The sequence below is a fragment of the Equus caballus genome, chromosome 5 (assembly GCF_041296265.1).
Source record: "Equus caballus isolate H_3958 breed thoroughbred chromosome 5, TB-T2T, whole genome shotgun sequence".
Taxonomy (NCBI): Eukaryota; Metazoa; Chordata; class Mammalia; order Perissodactyla; family Equidae; genus Equus; species Equus caballus.
The window spans coordinates 84,117,423-84,131,492 of NC_091688.1; the positions used below are offsets into that span (position 1 = coordinate 84,117,423).

Genomic DNA, 14,070 nt, shown 5'->3' on the forward strand with positions numbered 1-14,070 from the left:
CTTTCTGAGGCCTGAGGCAGCTCTTCCTTTGATTCAGAAGCATCCTTACTTGCTAGTTACAGTATAGGGTATAATTATATATACAGCTCACTATATATGTATTTGCCTTCAGAGCCTCACTTCCTCTATCAACAAGCATTTTTCAGGGTTGTTATGAATATAAAAACAGTTAACCTATTAAAGCACCTAGTAGGTAGAGAAGTGGCATAAACTTCCAAGAAATTTATTTTTCCCCCTTAAGTTAGCCATAGTCAATTTCTGTTGCTTGCAATCACAGAACCTTACCCAATACGTGCCCATGGGATTAACCACGTCTCCCCTATTCTTTGCTCATGGCTGCTGCTCATGTTACTTATGCCTTTGCCTGCCCCTCCATAGCTGCTTCTCCTGCTGTTGTCGCATCTATGGCCCAAGGTGTCATTATGTCTGTTGGGATCAAAGCTATTTGGAATGGTAAAATTTTGCCAGTATTTGAATGCTAGATAATACTATTTCTCTTCACATTTTCTACTTCGTTATGAATTTTTAGTTCTATAAATTGGGAGATGCAATTTTTTAAAAATAAACACTTTAACGTACTTACTGAATTGTTTATTAAAACTTTTTGTAAATATGCAATAAAAATGTTAAAGTCTTCCTCTTTTTAAAAGCTTTCCCAATTCAATGTTTTAATTTTGTAATTGTGAGATAAAACTGAATATAAGCAACACAAATTACAAATGTACAAATATGAGAATGTGAAGAAGCAGAATAACTATGGATAATGTTATCCAACATTATCAACTATGAATCTTAGTTAATTCTTCTTTTTACAACATATTTGTATCTATAAACAGATTTTTTTAACCAGCAGCAATCTCTAACATTCTGTCCTTTAGTTACATTAGGTTTAACTGCTACAATAAAGATTATTTAAGGAACAGAGACAATGATTTTAGGAGCATCTAAGAAAAAGAATATATTGTATGAAAACATATTAAGAACTGTTTAAAATAAGACATACCAATCTGCTGAACAGGTGACAAGTTGACAGCATATTCCACTTCGATTCTCAAAGACAGTACCCATTCTGTTAATCTATTTTTTAAAAATGCAATAAGTAAGTTCTATGTACCTAGAACGGTAATGACCTTTTTCTCATAACTTTTTACATTTTAAAATTTTTCTTCTTTAATTTTTTATTTAGAGAATATAACACTATGACAGAAATTTAGAAAATAGAAGGTTTTAAAATCAAACATAATTCTGCCATATATTCTTTTCCAGTTTTTTTACAGAAACATTTTTACATAGTTTTAAGTAGCATGCATATAAATTTCTATCCTAAGATTTTTCAATTAATATAATTTGAACACTTACCTATGCAGTCATAAATCATTCTTATAGCTTTGTAATATATAGATTATATATCATAATTTCATTATCTATTATTATTAGAAATGTAGGCTCTTTCGGTTTTTCACTATTAACTACGGAGCCGAACATAGGAGCTCAAGCAGGTAAGATCAACAGAAAAGAGGCTTAGGGTTAAATTAGACACCAACAGCATGCAGTTCATGCCTTGGCACTTGCATCTTTCAGTAATTAGGGGCACTGCTCTGCTAGCACATGGGAGTCTAATGAGGGTTCATGACTCCTCAGGGTCCTAGAAGGTACAAAATTCCAACCAGCTCGCCCTCAGACGCGGTGAAAGTTTCTGTGGCAACCTATGAAGGGGCCACTCTCGAATCAATGGGGAAACAGGAGTTTCCCGGATTCCCTACTGCTTGGTAGGACCGATTGAGCAAAATAGTAAGAAAAGGTGGGGCTTTCAGCAGCAAAGAAATAGTGAAAGTAGGAGTGGGAGGGATACAAGTGCTGCTCTGGCAAGGCCTGCAGACATCCCAGGAGATGGGACCCGGGGAACCTGGTTGACACCACCGCAGCATGAACCCCTTCTGGTTGGAGAGTGGCTGCCAACTTCCCCTGGATCTGACAAATAACCCAGAACCCACGCTGGCTCTCCTCTACCCAGCCTTCCCTGATGCATGAAGCGCCAGACCCCAGAGATGTGCCTGCCCTGGGGTTTTATGTTTTAATGATTTTAAGAAACCACATAATAATGTTACAGAAGTTTGGAAAATAGAAGGTTTTAAAATAAAATATAATTCTACCTTATATTTTTTTCCAATCTTCTTTCATGGATACACTTTGACATTGTCAAGGTATGCGTGTAATTTTGTATCTTGAGACACAAATTGGATTATTTCCTTGTATGAATTCCTAAAATTTGAGTTACAGGTCATAAAGTTTGAAAATTTGGATGATTTAAGAACTACATTGACTAATCATATTCCAAAAGTTGTATGTTAGAACTAGCAACAGTTTGCTGATTTCATCATTTCATCCTGACACAGGGTATTATTTGAAATTTTCATTTAAAAATTAAATAGGTTGAAAACAGCACATTATTGTTGCTTCGTTGTTAATTTCTTTGATATTAACAAGGCTGAATGATTTTCATGTATTTCTACTAATTGTTTTTCAGTTTATGTCTTTTGCTTATTTAGTGGAAATTTTGTATTTACCATATTTGGGGCAAACATTTTCCTGCATTTGGTTATTTACTTTTCATTTTTTAATTTAGAAGTTTACATGTGTATGTTTTGAGTTTCTTTCAACATTAGTTAGTTTAGAAAACTAGGCCCATTCCAGCAATATGATATTCTATTCCAATTTATTGTATTTTTCCTGTGATTTGTTATTTCCATTTCAATTTATCTGAATTAATTTGTGTGTATGACATGAGTTAAAATGGAGTTCCCTCTCTTGGGCTTTAACTTCTATTACATATGTTAAACTTTTATAAATAACAGAAACTGTATCTGGGCTATTTATTCTATTCCTTTATAACTTTTAAAGTACTGTTGTTTGCATAATCCATTTGAATACCCTGAAGGGCTAATTGCCTTTTATAACCCTAATTTTTCAGAATATTCCTTGATATTCTCACTTGTGAACTCCTCAAAGCACATAGGAGATCCTTAGTGTCTTTAGTGAGAGACGCATTTGGGGAGCTAATCAGTTACCAGTTTCACAGACGCAAGTCTTTGTGAGTCTAGTACAGAACCACAAAGCCAAACTTCAGTGCAGATGCTGGGCAGTCAGCTGGGCTCACTCACTGCACAGCTAATTTTCATCTACCTCCCTCATGGCACACTCAGTTCATGACACATCACTACATGTCACAGATCCTCAAGGTGCCTGCTCCAAATAGTAGAAATCATACATTTTAAATCCACAAAGTCTAAGGGTGTGAAATATTTGTACTCTATTTTTACATATCAAACCCTTCTCTTCTCCACTGTAGTATTATATCAATGTTGACACCACCTACATTTTTTAGTGGTTTATAAACCATTGGAGTTGAAACATTGGCCTTCTTCTCATCCCCAAGTCAGATACTGTTCTGACCACAGTGACACAACTGTTTGATGCCGAGTTCTTGGTCATTTCATAATTTAAATGTAAATGAATTGTTGACCTGAAACATCCTCTTTGAATAAAATCTTCCAAAACTTTACAATCCAGCAGGAGAAAAGTATGAAGCTGTTAAAACTCACCTCAAATGTGTCGGGCAGCCAATGAATATCTGTAATCACGTGCTTATGTCCATTTTCTATTGAGGAGACAGCACAGTGCCTGATATACATTGCTTCCTTATTACTGTCTGGTTCAAGGAGAAACATAGGCTGAAAATGTTAACAGAAAGTTATGTGCTAATTTCAGAGAGCTGATGAATGAACTCATTCTTTACTCATCATTCCAACTAAAATTAACAACTTGGAAAAATACCAGTTCAAGGAAAAATGTAAATTAGTAATTCTATGTATTGTATATTTAGGCAATAAGACTATCTACTTTCTCCTTCAGCTTAGTCTAAGATTTTATTTGTAACTTAACAAGAATTATTGACCCACTCCCTAAAGAATAGTGAGGTCTCATCTTTGTTTTTGCACGTGTAGACGCGCGTGTGTGTGTAAGATTGGCCCTGAGCTAACATCTGTTGCCAATCTTCCTCTTTTTGCTATAGGAGGATAGTCCCTGAGTTGACATCCATGACAATCTTCCTCTACTTTTTATACGGGATGCCACCACAGCATGGCTTGATGAGCAGTGTGTAAGTCAACACCCAGGATTCAAATCCGTGAACTCCGGGCCAAAGTGGAGTGTGTGGAATTAACCACTACGCCACTGGGCCAGCCCTAAGATCCCATCTTTGAAGGGGTATTTCTTTGCATGCACAGAAAGCCACATCCCACTGCTGCTTGGTGAGAGACCCACTGATGTTCAGGTTGAAGAACTGGGGGTGGAGAGTGCACTATGGTGAGTAAGTACTGAGCTGGGAGTAGAGGAATCTTTTCCCAACCTTCTTGGCAGAATCCACAGCTTCACAAAATCGCAGTATATTATTATTCGAAAGGATTGCAACTCCTTCATTTTATCCATGAGAAAATTGATGCTTGCTGAGGTGAAGAGACACGTCCAAATTCACAGTACTATGATCCAGACCCTGTATACACGGCCCTACTGTCCAGGACTCTTTCAATTACATCACTATAGGAAAATCACTTGGTCCCTTCATTGTATTTAACAACAATAACAACAAAAAAGAACTTAACAGCCTGTGACCTGTTTGGTGGTGTTTTTAATCAAGAGCCTACATAAAAGTGATTCAGAACATGTCCACAAGCAGATGGGAAGGCTTGGGAAAAAATACTTTTTTTCTCTACTGAGTCTTTGTTTAGTTGGCATCTCTGTTATGCACTTTTTGATAAACTCCTGAAATGGAAAGACTTGCAGATGAAAAATTATAGAAAGCTAACCTTGAGTGTGACTTTTTTACTTCTGCTACCACCTGTCTTGATGTTTTCTATGCGATCTGCATGTGCGGTAATATCCCACATGACAATCTAAAACAGAAATAAATGTTATTACAACATATTTCCAGGAAACAGCTAATTAGGTCTTAAAAGATTTTTAGAAATTTACTGGTTTTGGTATGCACTCTGATAAATCAATCACCCTGGGGGATAATTAAATTTAGCCTACACCTTAGGTAAGTCAGCAACTTTTAAAGCTAATATCAAAAAAGTTTTCTTTTCTATAAAAGTATTTTCAGCACTTTGATTTTTGTGCTTGTGTTTATAAATGCTAGTATTTTGTTAAATCCAAGATAAACATCATGCAATTCCCTCTGCTTTGGGAAGAATTCTTCCTTTGTCTTTGGGAATGTGCTATGATTTGGGGGACAGTAGCTTTAGACCCAAAACAGCCTGTTCTCCAAAATTAAGTACAAACACCCAATTGTCCAAAAAGACTGAGAAATGATCATTTCTATTTAATCAAATATTACAGCCAACTCCGAATTTGCGTGCACATGGATGGTCATTTTTGGAAAAATCAGGTTAAAGTAGAATATGCAACAAGAAACTAGATTAATTTTCATTGATTAAAAGTCATTTCAGTACACTAAAATGTTAACAAAAAAATGTCAGGATTACGGAATTTTATTTTTGCCATTTGCTTTTCTGAAATATGCTAAAACAAAGTTGTATTACTTCCATAATGAGTGAAAAAGGCATTTCAGGATTGCAGGGCTTGGAGGATGGGCTTCGGGTCATCGTTATGACCATTACTTATTATTGAACAGAGCTGAGGGAGAAAATTTCCTGGTTGTTTTGGTTCTGGATAAACAGGTGTGGACGCTACAGACATTTAAATTTCAACCACAAGGAAGTTTTCCTACCACACACAAAAAGACCCTATATGCTTGTAATGGTCAAACTCACTGGATCACCATGAATTTAAACTCTGATCATAAAACAAGCTGTTTTGCTTTTTTGGAGAAACAGGCAACTGGATGCTAGGATCTAAATTTTATAGGAGTTTGATAACTCAAAAGGGAAAGAAGAAAAAAGCAAAAATTCACATCCAGTGAATATATGTTTAAAGACTGGATCATCCCCTGACTCCTATCCCCAGGGAAGTTTCAGAAGTGGCCTCTTGACCAAGAAGTATTAATTCTCATGGTTTTTGCTCTTTTGTAGAATCTCGTACAATGTGCGGTTCTTTCCAGCAACGGAAATAGATCTGACCCGGTTTCATTCCTGTTATCATAACTGGGTTACCCTGTAGACACCTCAAACCCTGACACCATGTCTAATACAACTTTATATTCCAGTTCCCGTCATGGTGATGGGCACACAATCGGCATGGCTTCCTTCTGCTGAATGAATCCTTAAATTAAAAAAACTACCATCAAAATGTGTACAGAATGTTGTCTAAATTAATAAATACCTGAAAAAAAGTCCATAAGTACCTGCCCATTTATGCAGCCTCCAGCAATGATGTTAGGGTCACTCGGACAGAACTTGAAGCAGAAGATGTCATCTGGGCTCTCCAGCATTAACTAATGTAAACCCCACAAATTCAAGAAAGAGTGAGAAAATCTATTGAGATTATGGATGGAAAATGTTGTGACAATCAAAAGTCTAATTTTATAGCTATCCATTAAAAATGCAACCAGAATTCTACCTCTGGATTGGAAGGTGCTTTGCTGAATTTTACCATGGACCTTGGCCATGCATATGAGAGCAGGTGTGTTCTCAAGGGGACCCAGGTCTCCCCTCCTCTACTCCCCATGGTCATTGGTGGGGCAGGTTATAATTTTTTATGAACAAAAAGACTATGAAACGAGTGTTTCTGAAAAGTGTGGAAGGTCAGCTCTGTGAGGGCAGGATATTTCTCTGTCTTGCTCCCTCCTGTGTACATAGCTTGGAACATAGTGAGCACTCAAAAAATGAAATGTGTTGAGTGAGAGAAGATGGAGGTATTGCCAGTGATAATATTTCAAATTTTAAAATAATACACACCCCAGAAGGTGAACAAACTCAAGTGCCTAGAGGGTAGGGAGGCATCCCTGCAAGGAGTATACAAGTGTGAAGGAACAGGTATATTAACCAAAGTCACCTATGTGACTTTGTCACTACTTTATCACCACCAAGCAAAACACTTGCATGATTCCCATTCTCCTTTACACATAACAACCAAAAATATAGGCCCCAGAGGCCATTGGTTTACCACCACTGGGCTGAAGTTTTCACATGGGAACTGAGGTGAATTATCTTGTTTTATTTGGTACTATGTAGATTCTAGAGAAACCTCTATTTTGAAAATAAAAATTTCCAATACTTTCTTACAGTTTTGATTAGAATAAAGGCAAAATAAATCATTTGCATTATTTATTTAAGAAATTATTATTATTATTTTTTAAAGATATTCTTCAAAACAGAGGAAAGGAGGATGATGTCCACATCATGGCAGAGTGAGTTTTCCCAGTAACCTCTCCCCTCCAACGTGCAACAAAAAAGGACATTCATACTCCAACAGAGGACACCCAAACACAACACAAAAAACGTTGGAGAGACCCATGCAGCCATACAACAGAGGGCAGAGAGGCTGGAGTCCCCCTCAGAGGAGATGGAACAGCGTAAGAGAAAACTTCACTCCCTCCCCTAAAGACTGCGGAGGCTTCTGAGAGGGAAGGAACAGGGGAGAGGATGTTTGTTCACAGGAACATCAAGGATTCTTGGTGGGCCCTTGCAGCCTAGAGGGAAGCTCTCTACCTGGGTGAAAGCTTTCACAGGGGGTCACCTTATCAAGCTAACATCCCAGGAGAGCAGATAGTGAGGGCAGAGGGAGAAAACCCCGAGAGCACACAGGAGAAACACCCCTCCCTCTACCCACCCAGACTGGTTCCACTGCCTGGGACCTCTGCTGAAGGCAGATGGCTCAGAATACACGGCTCTTGACCCCTACCCAGTGGCGATATGCGTAACTGTGACCAAATAACATGAGGATGTGTAAAAACAGAGCCACTCCTGCTAGCAATATCAAACATTATATTAGCTCTCTACACCTGAGAGAAAATGGCAAATACCCAGAAATCAGTCCTAAGGACACAGAAATATGTAATCTAAATGACAAAGAATTCAAAATAGCTATCATAAAAAAACTCAACAAGTTAAAAGAGAATATAGAGAAACAATCCAATGAGTTCAGGAGCTACTTCACAAAAGAGATTGAAACTATAAAGAAGAATCAATCAGAAATATTAAAGATGAATGGAAGAAATAAGACAAAATATGGATTCCCTGAATGCTCGTGTGGACATCACAGAGGAGTGTATCAGCATAATTGAAGATAGACATGTTGAAATGCTCCATATAGGGGAGGAGAGAGAAATAAGACTAGAAAGAAATGAAGAAGTCTCTGAGAAATATCCAACTTAATTAGGAAATGCAACATAAGAATTATAGGTATTCAAGAAGGAGAACAGAAAGCTTGTTCAAAGAAATAATAGCAGAGAACTTCCCAAACCCAGGGAAGAAGATGGAAACCCATGTGGAAGAGGCTGTCAGATCTCCTAGATATGTCAATGCAAAAAGACCTACTGCAAGGCATATAGTAGTGAAACTGGAAAAAGTGAATGACAAAGAAAGAATACTCAGGGCAGCAAGGCAGAAGAAAATAACCTACAAAGGAACCCCTATCAGACTTTCAGCAGATTTCTCGGCAGAAACTTTACAGGCTATGAGAGACCTGAATAGCATATTCAAATCTTTGAAGGACAAAAACTTCCAGCCAAGAACAGTCTATCCAGCGAAAATATCCTTCAGATATGATGCAGAAATAAAAACTTTCCCAGACAAATATAAGCTAAGGGAGTTCATAGCCGTGAGACCCCACCTCCCACAAGAAATCCTCAAGAAGGCCCTCATACCTGAATAAAAGGGAGAAAGGGGTTACAAAGCACAGAGTAAGGATATAAATAGGTAGACACAATCAGAGCAGGATAGCAAATAATCAAATATAGCATTAAAGACAAAGGGAAGGAAAGCACCAAAAACAAAGATAATCTTGTCATTTTAACCACAAACTCATAACACAAGATGGAATAAGATGTGAGCAAAACAACTTAGGAGGGGAAGAGGAAAGGGACTGAATTGGTTTAGTCTAAGGAAATAAGAGGTCATCAGAAAAGGGACCATCTTATACACAAGATTTTGAATATAAACCTCATGGTAACCACCAAACAAAAAATCAGAACAGAGACACAAATAATAAATAAAGAGAAAACAAAGAAACTCATCATAAAATCTGCATAACTCAACTGGTAGACTAAAATACACAGGACAAGAAACAAAGGAAATGCAGGAGAACTGGAAAACGAGTGATAAAATGGCAGCATTAAGCCCTCATATATCAACAATCACCCTAAATGTAAATGGATTGAATTATCCAATAAAAAGACACAGAGTGGCAAGATAGATTAAAGAACAAGATCCAATAATATGCTGCCTCCAGGAAACACATCTCAGCTCCAATGACAAACACAGGCTCAGAGGGATGGGAGGCATGGAAGATGATACTCCAAGCTAATGGCAAACAAAAGAAAGCAGGTGTTGCCATACTTATATCAGACAAAGTAGACTTCAAGATAAGACAGGTAGGGGCTAGCCCAGTGATGCAGCTGTTAAGTGTGCACATTCTGCTTCGGCGGCCCAGGGTTCCCCAGTTTAGGTCCCGGGTGCAGACAAGGCACTGTGTGGCAAGCCATGCTGTGGTAGGCATCTCACATATAAAGTAGAGGAAGATGGGCACGGATGTTAGCTCAGGGCCAGTCTTCCTCAGAGAAAAGAGGAGGATTGGCAGATGTTAGCTCAGGGCTAATCTGCCTTGGGGGAAAAAAAAAGATAAGACAGGTAAAGAGAGATGAAGAGGGGTATTATATAATGATCAAAGGAACACTCCATCACGAAGCAATAACACTTATAAATATCTATGCACCCAAGACAGGAGCAACAAAGTTCATAAAGCAACTATTAACAAACCTAAAAGAAGATATTAATAGTAACACAATAATAGTAGGGGACTGCAACACTCCACTCACATTAATGGATAGATCATCCAGAAAGAAATCAACAAGGAAACAGTGGAATTAAATGAAAAGCTAGACCAGTTGGACTTAATAGACACATATAGAACATTCTATCCAAAAACAGCAGAATACACATTCATCTCAAGTGTGCATGGGACATTCTCAAGGATAGACCATATGTTAGGAAACAAGGCAAGCCTCAATAAATTGAAGAAAATTGAAATAATAAGAAGCATCTTTTCTGATCACAATGCTATAAAGCTAGAAATTAATTACAAGAAAAAAGCTGAGAAAGGGACAAAGATGTGGAGACTAAAGAACATGCTATTGAACAAGCAATGGATCATTGGAGAAATTAAAGGAGAAATCAAAAAATATCTGGAGACAAATAAAAATGAAAACGTATCATACCAACTCATATGGGATGCAGCAAAAGCCGTATTACGAGGGAAATTCATAGCAATACAGGCTTGCCTTAACAAACAAGAAAATACCAAATAAGCAATCTCAAACTACACCTAACTGAATTAGAAAAAGAAGAACAAACAAAGCCCAAAGTCAGCAGAAGGAGAGAAATAATAAAAATCAGAGCAGAAACAAATGTTATTGAAACAAAAGAGGCAGAATAAAGGATCAATGAAACAAGGAGCTGGTTCTTTGAGAAGATAAATAAAATTGACAAACCGTTAGCCAGACTTACAAAGAAAAAAAGAGAGAAAGCTCAGATAAATAAAATTAGAAATGAAAGAGGAGAAATTACAATGGATACCACAAAAATACAACAGATTATAAGGGAATACTATGAAAAACTATATGCCAACAAAATGGACAATCTAGAGGGAATGGATAAATTCTTAGACTTTTACAACCTCCCAAAGCTGAATCAAGAAGAAATACAGAATCTGAATAGACCAATCACAAGTAAGGAGATTGAAACAATAATCAAAAGCATCCCAAAGAATAAAAGCCCAGGACCAGACGGCTTCCCTGGGGAATCCTACCAAACTTTCAGAGAGGATTTAATACCTGTCCTTCTCAAGCTATTCCAAAAAATTAGGGAAGATGGAAGCCTTCCTAACACATTCTATGAGGCCAACATCACTCTGATACCAAAGCCTGACAAGGACAACACAAAAAAGGAAAACTACAGGCCAACATCACTGATGAACATAGACGCAAAAATCCTCAACAAAATATTGGCAACCTGAATAGAGCAATACATCAAAAGGATCATACATCATGATCAAGTGGGATTTATACCAGCGACACAGGGATGGTTCAACATCCACAAATCAATCAATGTGATACACTACATTAACAAAATGGAAAATAAAAATCACATGATCATCTCAATAGATTCAGAGAAAGCATTTGACAAGATCCAACAGCCATTTATGATAAAAACTCAACAAAACGGGGATAGAAGGAAATTACCTCAACATAATAAAGGCCATATGTGACAAACCCACAGCCAACATCATACGCACTGGGCAAAAACTGAATGCCATCCCTCTGAGAACAGGAACAAGACAAAGATGCCCACTATCACCACTCTTATTCAACATAGTACTGGAGGTTTTGGCCAGAGCAATTAGGCAAGAGAAAGGAATCCAAATAGAAAGTGAAGAAGTGAAACTTTCACTGTTTGCAGATGACATGATCTTATATATAGAAACCCCTAAAGAATCCATTGGAAAAATATTAGAGATAATTAGCAACTATAGTAAAGTTGTGGGGTACAAAATCAACTTACAAAAATCAGTTGCATTTCTGTACTTTAATAATGAACTTACAGAAAGAGAACTCAAGAATACAATTCCATTTACAATCTCAACAAAAAAAATACAGTACCTAGGAATAAATTTAACTAAGGAGGTGAAGGACTTATACAATGAAAACTATAAGACATTGTTGAAAGAAATAGATAATGACATAAAGAGATGGAAAGAGATTCCATGCACATGGATTGGAAGAATAAATGTAGTGAAAATGTCCATTCTACCCAAAGCAATCTACAGATTCAATGCAATCCCAATCAGAATCCCAATGACACTCTTCACAGACATAGAAGAAAGAATCCTAAAATTCATATGAGTCAACCAAAGACCCCGAATTGCTAAAGCAATACTGAGAAAAAAGAACAAAGCTGGAAACATCACAATCCCTTACTTCAAAATGTACTACAAAGCCATAGTGATCAAAACAGCATGGTATTGATACAAAAACAGACACACAGATCAATGGAACAGAACTGAAAGTCCAGAAATAAAACTGCACATATACGGACAGTTCATCTTCAACAAAGATGCCAAGAACATACAATGGAGAAAAGACAGTCTCTTCAATAAATGGTGTTGGGAAAACTGGACAGCCACATGCAAAAGAATGAAAGCAGACCATTATCTCACGCCATACACAAAAAGAAACTCAGAATGGATCAAAGACTTGAAGATAAGTCCTGAAATCATAAAACTCCTGGGAGATAAAATAGGTAGTACACTCTGACACTGAACTTAAAAGGATCTTTTCGAATACCATGTCTTCTCAGACAAGAGAAACAAAAGAAAAAATAAACAAGGGGGAATTCATCAGACTAAAGAGTTTCTGCAAGGCAAAAGACACTAGGATCAAAACAAAGAGACAATCCACCAATTTGGAGAAAATATTTGCAAATCATTTATCTGATAAGGGTTAATCTCCATAATAGATAAGAAATTCACACAACTGAACAACAAAAAAACAAACAGCCCAATCAAAGATGGGCAGAGGATATGAATAGACATTTTTCCAAAGAAGATATACAGATGGCCAAGAAACACATGAAAAGATGTTCAACATCACTAATCATCAGGGAAACGCAAATAAAAACTACATTAAGACACCACCTTACACCTGTTAAAATGGCTCTAATCACTAAGACCAAAAATAACAAATGTTGGAAAGGGTGTGGAGCAAAGGGAACCCTTATACACTGCTGGTGGGAATGCAAACTGGTACAGCCACTATGGAAAACAGTATGGAGATTCCTCAAAAACCTAAAAATAGAACTACCATATGGGTAGCCAGCTATCCCACTACTGGTATCTACCCAAACAACTTGAAATCAACAATCCAAAGTAGCATATGCACCCCTATGTTCACTGCAGCACTATTCACAATAGCCAAGGCATGGAAACAATCCAAGTGCCCACTGACTGATGATTGGATAAAGAAGATGTGGTATACATATACAATGGAATGCTATTCAGACATTAAAAAAAAGATGAAATCATCCCATTTGCAACAACATGGATAGACCTGGAGGGAATTATGCTGAGCAAAATAAGCCAGACTGGGAAACACAAACGCCAGATGATTTCACTCATATGTGGAATATAAGCAAGTTCATGGATGAATAAAACAGTTCAGTGGTTACCAGGGGAAGGGAGATAGGAGTGGGCACAGGGGGTGAAGAAGAGCACTTATGTGGTGACAGACAAGAAATAATGTACAATTGAAATTTCACAATGATGTAGACTATCATGAACTCAGATTAAAAAAAAAGACAGAGGAAAAAAGGGCCTTTCTTTCCTCTTTCTATTTCAGCCTGACTTCCGTGGCATTGAGTGGAGGGTAATTCTATAACAGTAGAAATGTTGGAAAACTCTGGTGAGATAATGGCACCATTTTTGTGGTAAGTAAGCTTGTTACTGCACAAATGGGATTCTCCCACCTGACGTGAATTTAAAAAGCCAATTATTACAGCATCAGCTTTTGGGAAAAGAAATCAGCTTTATTGCTAGATGGATCTGCAAGGAGGCAGGAGGCATCAGCTCTCAGATCTGCCTCCCCAATCCAGGGCTTGGGGCAAAATTTATGGGATGAAGGGCGGGGCAGTCTGAAGCATGGAGAAAGATGATTGGATGTAAGGAGAAGTGAGGTAATTGATGATCTGTGCAAGCATAGTCAAACTTCATGGCTCTTGAGAGGATGCATGTTCACAAAAGGGTGGTGTTAGCATGACCTGAGGGTGGAGTTTTCAGCCCTTTGATGTCAATAAGGTCACTTATCAGGCATTTGCACAGGCCCACTTGATGGGTTGGTGGTCT

General features: G+C 37.5%; 1 protein-coding gene across 4 annotated transcripts in view; it reads right to left on the minus strand.

The window, feature by feature from the left end:
- Positions 1 to 14,070, minus strand: part of DNAI3 (dynein axonemal intermediate chain 3) — a 97,004-nt gene that overhangs the window by 40,892 nt on the left and 42,042 nt on the right. For all 4 annotated transcript variants that reach the window (XM_023641746.2, XM_070268759.1, XM_001495268.5 and 1 more), the window contains exons 11-14: positions 6,362 to 6,451; positions 4,866 to 4,952; positions 3,603 to 3,731; positions 1,004 to 1,077 (exon numbers count right to left, since the gene is read on the minus strand). In XM_023641746.2, the coding sequence (XP_023497514.1) occupies positions 1,004 to 1,077; positions 3,603 to 3,731; positions 4,866 to 4,952; positions 6,362 to 6,451 (380 nt within the window). The remainder of the gene's footprint in view (positions 1 to 1,003; positions 1,078 to 3,602; positions 3,732 to 4,865; positions 4,953 to 6,361; positions 6,452 to 14,070) is intronic.